General features: G+C 35.4%; 1 protein-coding gene across 6 annotated transcripts; it reads right to left on the bottom strand.

Annotated features, from left to right (window-relative positions):
• Nucleotides 1-355: 355 nt before the first annotated feature.
• On the bottom strand, nt 356-4,944 carry LOC129309319 (uncharacterized). 6 transcript variants are annotated; one of them, XM_054950867.1, is made up of 8 exons: nt 4,712-4,944; nt 3,777-4,260; nt 2,208-3,586; nt 1,867-2,136; nt 1,705-1,785; nt 1,428-1,539; nt 1,249-1,315; nt 356-981 (listed from the first exon to the last, which is right to left on the bottom strand). In XM_054950867.1, exons 2-8 carry the CDS (start codon nt 4,015-4,017, stop codon nt 780-782), a joined length of 2,352 nt encoding a protein of 783 aa, XP_054806842.1. In that variant the 5' UTR covers nt 4,018-4,260; nt 4,712-4,944; the 3' UTR covers nt 356-779. The 6 variants fall into 6 exon arrangements, with proteins under 6 accessions (XP_054806842.1, XP_054806833.1, XP_054806857.1 ...); XM_054950858.1 differs by having other exon boundaries at nt 3,777-4,178; XM_054950882.1 differs by having other exon boundaries at nt 356-877; nt 3,777-4,178.
• Between the last annotated feature and the right edge of the window lie 3,266 nt (nt 4,945-8,210).

The following is an 8,210-nucleotide window of genomic DNA, read 5'->3' as shown; positions in this document are numbered from 1 at the left end:
TGGTTGGTAGATCCTGCATGACCTAGCATGCAGACTATAATTTTATGCTAAGTGAATCTGGCATATTCAGACTGAGATAATTATACAAGGCAATTTGTAGGCTGATATCAGGATCTCAATAATTTAGCAATGCACGTGAATAAATATATTTAGTATGTGAAGGAACACAAACTTGATCGGTTGGTATATCCTGCATGCCCAAGCATGCAGACTATAATTTTATGCTAAGTGAATCTGACATTCAGACTGAGATAATTATACAAGGCAATTTGTAGGCTGATATCAGGATCTCAATAATTTAGCAATGCACGTGAATAAATATATTTAGTATGTTAAGGAACACAAACTTGATCGGTTGGTAGATCCTGCATGACCAAGCATGCAGACTATAATTTTATGCTAAGTGAATCTGACATATTCAGACTGAGATAATTATACAAGGCAATTTGTAGGCTGATATCAGGATCTCAATAATTTAGCAATGCACGTGAATAAATCTGACAAAATATTCCCTGCTCTCTAACCTATCTTTTGCGATCATTGTAGTTTGCGTCAAGTAGGATGTACAAAAAGGCCATTCAAACTCTGACTGAAAAAAGACAGTTAAATTCGCAAGCAACTACACAAGGCACAAGCGCGCGCACCGAAAGTCCGCTGGTGAGAAAATGCGAAAGCTCCGGTAGCCAACATCAAAGCATGGACAAGTCAATCAGTTTGGGTGAGAGCTCCTCCTTATGGACAAGAAAATCGTTATCTTATTCTTTCATCTCAGCTGTGATCTACAAACAGTTTGCGACGCCTTCTGTAGACCTTCCCAAAACGACGGCTTGATGTATCCTGGCTTTTCCTGGCAACTTGATATGCAAAGAGTTGATGTCTGCCATACACAAACGCTTTATTTTCCCAACAGTAGATTTGCTAGTTGCTACATGCGCAAATATTTCCAATCCAAGGGATCCAATTTGGTGCCGCTGTTTGATTCTATTCCCGGAATTATCGACCAGATTTAGTCATCAATCATTCAATCTAGAGAGTAACATATTAACTATCTCAAGTATTCTGTCCTTTTCTTTACCCCTTTTGAGACGCGACAAACTCCCTTATGAGTGGCTGATAACCACGTGATTGATAATAGCGGGCTAACGTGCCGAACTAAGAAAAGAGGGGGGAGAGGGGAAGGATTCTAATGCATGTGGACTAAGGAAAAGACAACATCGAAGTATAAATATAGCTCAGATTGTATTATACCTCTCAAGCTCCAGTTTCTGGGTCACTATTCCACTCAGAAGAAGCTCTGAACTGCACACAGTAATTCCTGTAAGTTCATGTACTCCTCAGAAAATAGAAATTGTCTTTCGCTATATTGAGATTTGACATGGAATGATCACAATAATTCTCAGAAATAGAAATTGTCTTTCGCTGTATACCTCTCTGAAGAAACGGGCAACACACTTCAAAGTCGTCTTCACAAGAAATAATCAACACATTATCTAACATTTCATCATTCTTGCCGGTATAAATCTGGCATTCATCCACCAACTGGAAAAGCCATGACAGTTTTGTGAGAAACTTGAGGTAAAAGACGAGAAAGCAAGGAGCAACATAAAAAATAATAATAATTTGTCCCGAAATGGTCTATCACCCAAACCGTAGCCACGACAGCGCGTCATCAACTGAGGAGCGACATGCATCGGAAGTGCATACCTGACCGTGAGCAGCTGTGACTAAGCTTGTGATCACTTTGTTATCAGGTTTAACGCGAGGGGTGATGAAGACACTTCTGCCCTACAGGGTCAGCAAGCAGGTGATAAGTATGGATATCAAGGTGCTTGAGAATATGGCTTAAATCCAAGTGTATATATTCACCGTTAAAAGTGGTTGCCGTCTTGCTCGAGCAAGAGAAACAGGCATGCTAAATCCCATCTCCTTTTCCTTTTTCACGTCTCTTAGAATGTAATTTTTCTCGTCAACAAGACAGTTTGCCTGTCCGCAACTCTCAAGCCATAAATGCGTCACCACCAACTTGCCAAGAGCCATGGTTTCCAACATATTCTTTGTGCGTGTGAATTTGTCTGCTACAAAATGTGTAGCCTCTATTGGGCCTGATGCAATAGATACGTTCATCCGTGCCAAGATCTGCAGGAAAGAAACAACATCACTAGTATAATTTTATAAGTCCCAAAATGTCTATAAAAGCAAGATCTTACCTTTTTTTGCTGCTTAATGATACTCTCATCCAAATGTTGGCTTAACAGAACTCGAACATATGACGTATCTTTTCGTTGTCTAAGTTTTTTCCCTATCAAATCTGTTGCGTGCTCAGAAACACCTAATCTAATAAGCTCCTTTAAAAGGTAGGATTTTGGTAGGTTTTTGTCAATTGGCCTTTTGTGATGCTTATAGCAAGTCGCATTGGCATTCGAAACCTTTCTGCCTTCACTGATCGTCCGAGCACCGATACGTTTGGCACTAGAAAGTAGGTGGATGTTAGGTAAACATGCTTCATTCTCATTGTCTTCGCCTTCTACATTTCCCTGAATTCTGCCATTTGCCATGGAGATGATATCACTTTCATTTCCATTGACTATTGTAGACTGAGTACCCCAATTTCTGGGTGCATCTGGATAGCTTCGCACATTAGGACATTTTCTTTTTCCTCTTGGTCCCTTCTGATAATGCCATGAATTAAGACTTGAAAAACTGCTGCTAGTGGACAGCTGCGGACACACTTGAACCTGACAATTCAAACTGTTCTTCGTAGCAATCCCAAGTAAACTCAAAGGCGTCTCAATATGTTCTGCATCACGAACCAACTTGAATGGATTGGCTGTTAAACCAGTTCTTTTCTTTTTGGATCTCACAATTCCTCCATCTACAGAATCATTATTCCTCTTTCTTTCTTTGCTTGATGTGATCCTTGTGCATCTGCCAGCAGGAGGGGGCAAATAAGCTAAGGCCTCCATAGCTTCAGCAGCTACCTGGGTGTCTAAACCAATATCACAGGTGTCCTCCGTATGTCCCACACCAGAATAAGCGTCAATATTCTTTCCTGCAGCATCTGACTGAACATCCAACTCCTTCATAGAGCTATTATTCTCAGCAACTGTTCCTAGTCCTTGAGCTAACTTCTCTTCGCATCCATCACCTGCGCTACAGGTTCCTCTGTTCTCGGGATAACCACTTTTATGTTTTCTTCTTGTGTATGTCTGTCCCCATACTCCACAATTTGAAGATGCCACGATCGTTTTATGAAAAATATCAGCTCCTCTGTCCATTCGACCAGCGTCAACCCATTCGAAGGGTCTTTTTTCTTCATGATGGGTCTGAACTTGAATTTTCTTGGCCAAATTTTGTGCTCCTCTTGCACTTATCAGAGGAGGTGATTTCTCTCTACTAGCCTTTCTATGGCAAATTCCTGGAGATAATTCTACTTTGCTGACTGACAAGTAGCGATCCACATATCCCAGTGCATCGTCTTGGGTTAAATCCCCAATCTCTGGAGAGGGTATTTGACTCAATGTTGTAGATAGATGTAGATGATTGTTGTTGTCAGAGCTCTCAGCGTCAGTTGATGTTTCTTTGTCCCCTTCAAGTATATGGGATGTTCTTCAAAAGTTAATCATCTATGAAATACTTCAGAAACAATTACTCCAGTACACTAAAATAAAATTGATAGACAAAAAGCATATATTATAAAAATACAATACTCGCAGACTTGAATAACAATGTCATTAATAGAATAACTAGAACTTCTGGTGCAGATAAAAGATGCTTACCAGTAACAGATTTCCCAAATGAATGAACACATGTGTTTGCTGTTCCCTTCTCCGCTTGCTCACTCGGTGAAGTTGGTCCAAGATGCCTCTTGTGAAACTTCATTCTAGAATTTTTAACGGTTCCAAAGAATTTTTTGTCCCATAACCCTTTGTAAACAGTCACCAATTTGCTATCGTGCATTTCCTCATCCTCACTATCAAGCACTACTTGTTCATATGCACTCATTGGACCAGTTGTCATGTTTTCTACAAGGTTTGAACATTCAATGAAGTCAGAATTCAGGTTGAAAGTTTCCACCTGAGTTTCAACTAGTGGATTAAGGAGCACTAGGTTGTCTTTGAAGAGTCCAGTCTGCTCAAATTGCTGGCACAACTCTTCATTTGCAACTTTGAAATTAACTCCTGATCATACCAAAGTGCCAAATGAAATTCTTGTCAGACAATTCAGCATGCATATCCAGAAGCGACAGCAAACACATGCTTCCTGCACACATTTATTCCTTAAAAATTCATCCCTCGATACATTTTGCGGCATGCCCAGATATTCCTCCTAGGTAATTATTTGTTCAAACAGTATGCATGTTCTAAAGATAGAGTCAGTTTACATAAAATGTTTGCATTATCTTACCTTTTCTGTTCAACTTAAGAATAAAATTCATGGGATATATGTTCAGTTGTTCACCAAAGTCTGACGCCATTTGAGACGCAAAAATAACATTGTCTGGAATATCCATATAGGGATTGTATTTCGGATACCAATATATATACGCAGGTGATTAAAACAAAAAAAAAAAAAACAAAAGATTGTGTGGATAGCTTCAATGAATAACATAACGGGATCGAATTAGCATTTTTGCTTGCAGTCCTGAGTTTCCTTCGAGGTGACAAAAACGGGAAAATAAGAACGAAACAAGATAAAAAGAGTTAAAAATTACCAGGTGGCGATGAATGTGTGGATGGATTGAGAGTGTGCCCCTCAGCAATCGATGTATGTTCAGTGGAGATATGAACTCTGTATGAGTTTTGGTTTTTCTTTTTCCTCAGAAATTCATCGAAGATTCTGATAGAATCAAAGGGAAAATATTTACAGCAAAAAGAGAATCAACGGAAAGTAAAACCCATAAATGGGGCAACTAATTTGGTGAAGGGCAGGAATTTGGAGGGAAAATGAAAGTGGAAAACGCCATCTCAGTAGTCAGCTCAATATTTCGGAGGGAAGATATATATTTTTATGGCGGCATGATTCTCGCCAAATTGTTTTTCAAAAATTTTGCAAAATTTTATTTAATTCCTATTGTGTTCCTTTTTATTAGATATGCTTGGAAATAAATTCTTTAAAAACATCAGCCACTCAATTCAATTTGGGGGGAAAACAAAAGAAGAAGAAGCATAGTGACTAGTGAGCAATATAAGTCATTTATTTTCTTTTTCGTGCAAATCAATAAAAGTTGTTGTGGTTAATTAGATATTTTGAAGTTTTTAAAATCACTTTGACTTTTTAAAATTATCCTTATTAAATTGTAATTATCCACCCGAGCCTGGTTTCACCCTAGCCATTCGAATTAGTCTCACGTAGCTTAATTGTAATATCATATCACTATCCTTTTTTTTTTCCCCAACAATATCATATCACTATCACTAATACATTTTTTTATATTCTTTATATTTGTAAATAGATGTCAATTTAGAAAAACAACATTTAATGCTCGCTGCACTTTAAAAAAAAAATTACGTTCTGAATACCCAAGGTGTTCTGAAACATGACTTGGATTTTAGAACGGAAGGAGCATTACATAGAGAAAGATAAATCTAAAATTGAAAAAGCTAAGGTAGATTTATGCATTTAAATTCTTGTACATTCATAAGAGGGCTTACATATGAATTGCAAAATAATTAAAGTGCCTCTCAGAGCTTCTGTAGGAGGGAAGAAGAGAGCTGAAGTCTCGACCCAAGCCAAAACAACTTTCAAGGGCTCTTGCTTGATTTGCATATTGTCTTTCAAGATTTATAAAAAGCTTTGCATAAAATTTAAACATTATGGTTTTTTTCTTTTAAAAGCTTGTAGGGACATTTTGGTAATTTTATAATTTAAATTAATTTTCCATAGAACCCTAGTCCGTAGGAACTATACTGATGACAATATGTTAGAATGTGTTTGGTTTCTTTACTTTTTACATCCAATAAGCTACTTTTTACTTTGGAGAAGTTAAATGTTATTTGAAGATCATTTATGATGTGAAATTAACTTCCCAAATGTGCTTTTCGAATGGGCTGAAAGCCTAAAATGGTAAAATTTGAAAAGTTGATATGAGTAGCTTTTAAAAAGTCAATTGAAGGAAGGTACATTATTAATTGTACCTATTATTTTAAAATGACCACGATACCCCTCCCCTCATGTTTGTCCTTTTCTCTTGCTTGACCTCGTGCACGTTTTAGAACCCACCTTCATTCTCTCTTCTCTGTGTGTGTGTCTCTTGTCTCATCCGCCTTACTCCACCATTAGTCCGCCGTCTCTCCTCTATATCTCCGGTGACTCTCATCTTTCTCTTCTTCCTCTCCCCTTGCATCTAGTCACAGATCTAACTCCGTCCATTCTTCCTTCGCCGAGCTCATGATATTGTTCCGTTGTCCTTCCTCGCCATTCCAGTGGCCATTTTTTCATTTGTAGCTCATGGATCGAGCTTGTTTTGGGTCGTAGACGGCACTATGAAGCTAACAGATGCAAAAACACCTGGGACCTATTGAACTGAACTCGAAGATAACACGCAATAGAACTTCACAACAGTTGCAGACGGAGATGACGCACCTGTCGATGGCAAGCTGACTGGTGAAGGAGGAAGCTTAATGATGCTTAACAAAAAGAGAAGGAAAAAGGAGGAAGTTTGCTGTCGATGGAAAAAATGAAAAGGAAGATGTTGAATGATGCCTACTCTTTGCATAAGGGGAAAAAAAATCTGAACAAAGAACAATTGAAAAAATTATAAAAAAGTTACCAAAATTTTTCTTTTTATAGCATAAAGGATAAGGGCATCTTTGATAATTTCTTCATTGTTAAAAACTAAATAAAATCAACCTATTGCTAAGAAGGTTTTAAACTTTGGACTTTTAAAATATTAGTACAAGTTACAATAAAATATCATTGTCCATTTTTTATAAAATTAACTTAAATGAAATATCAATTAGGAGAATTTTACTTATTTTTTAAAATTTAAAATTTAAAGTAATCAATATTTTTTTAAAATTTTATGTTATTTTAAATTTGTTTTACATTTTTTAAACATTTATAATATATTATATTTATATAATAAAAATTATAAATTATCATAAACCAATATCCTTTTTGGTCATTACATATCAAAAAGTACATTTCAAAAGTATAAATGTTTATTAATCCAAATAACTTTCAATTTGTCAAACTAACTTTTAAAAAATATATCCAAATACAAATTTCGTTACAACAACTAACTTTCACCAACTGAATTTTGTCAAATAAACTTTCATTTACTTTTGGTAAATTAAAAATCAAAACACATACTTAGCCATTTGGTCTCCAGGGGGCAACTTTCCTATGTATAGTCACTTGACTCTGGGTGAATAGATATAATTACTTGTATAAATGAAAAAGTGTCATTGTTATTTGGAATATTTTCTTGATATATTCTATCATTATTGTATGTATATCTCAATCATTATTAGGAGATATTATTTTCTATTATTATATAGTTATTAGTCATTATTGTGTTTTTTATTTTCTTGGTGTATATAATGTATACCTCAAATTAATAATACATACGACACTTTTAAATTTTTTTCTAGTTTATCTCTCTTATCTCTAATAATTTTCATGGTACTAGAGTCAACAAAGGATCCAAAAAAATTTATTAGAGGAGGCAACATTTATACTAAATATAAATATTAATCATTTTAAAGAAAATATAATTCTAAATATTAATAAAAGTAATATATAAATAAAACATATGATAATTTTAAAAATATATATTAATGTCATTTGCATCATAAATTTATTTTTATAATAAATATGAGTAAACAATGTTTTTAAATATGTATGCTTGACAATTTTAAAGAGAGTGTAGGGCAATTAATTTTTTATGGGAGACAATTATAATTTTAAAGGGGGAGGCAAGTATAGTTTTAACTAAAACCTAAATAAAATTTTTATTTTTTCAGTAGGGGCAATTGCTCCCTCTATCCCTAATGTAGATACGTCCTTGACCAGAGTCGTAGAATATTATTTTTTCACAATAAGTCAGTTTTTGAATAATGTTAACCTTCCATCAGCATTGTCATCCTTCATCACAAGTTCAGGTCCACTTCAAATATATTTTTGCATATCCAAATGGCAATTTCAATGAGTTGACATTTTTAAATTCACTAACCATTGAATCATGATGAAATTTTGTTACAGGTACATAA

The sequence above is a fragment of the Prosopis cineraria genome, unplaced genomic scaffold, assembly GCF_029017545.1.
Source record: "Prosopis cineraria cultivar Desert tree isolate PC_DT_omini unplaced genomic scaffold, ASM2901754v1 PC1, whole genome shotgun sequence".
Classification (NCBI taxonomy): Eukaryota; Viridiplantae; Streptophyta; class Magnoliopsida; order Fabales; family Fabaceae; genus Prosopis; species Prosopis cineraria.
This window is presented reverse-complemented; position numbering and strand designations above follow the sequence as displayed.

Excerpts from the sequence above, each read along its gene's own strand:
- LOC129309319 (XM_054950867.1), bottom strand. The coding sequence starts at position 4,017 with ATGACAACTGGTCCAATGAGTGCATATGAACAAGTAGTGCTTGATAGT. Across the intron at positions 2,137-2,207 it reads TCATTAAGCAGCAAAAAAAG|ATCTTGGCACGGATGAACGT; the intron begins GTAAGATCTTGC and ends TCTTTCCTGCAG. Across the intron at positions 1,316-1,427 it reads TTGCCCGTTTCTTCAGAGAG|GAATTACTGTGTGCAGTTCA; the intron begins GTATACAGCGAA and ends ATGAACTTACAG.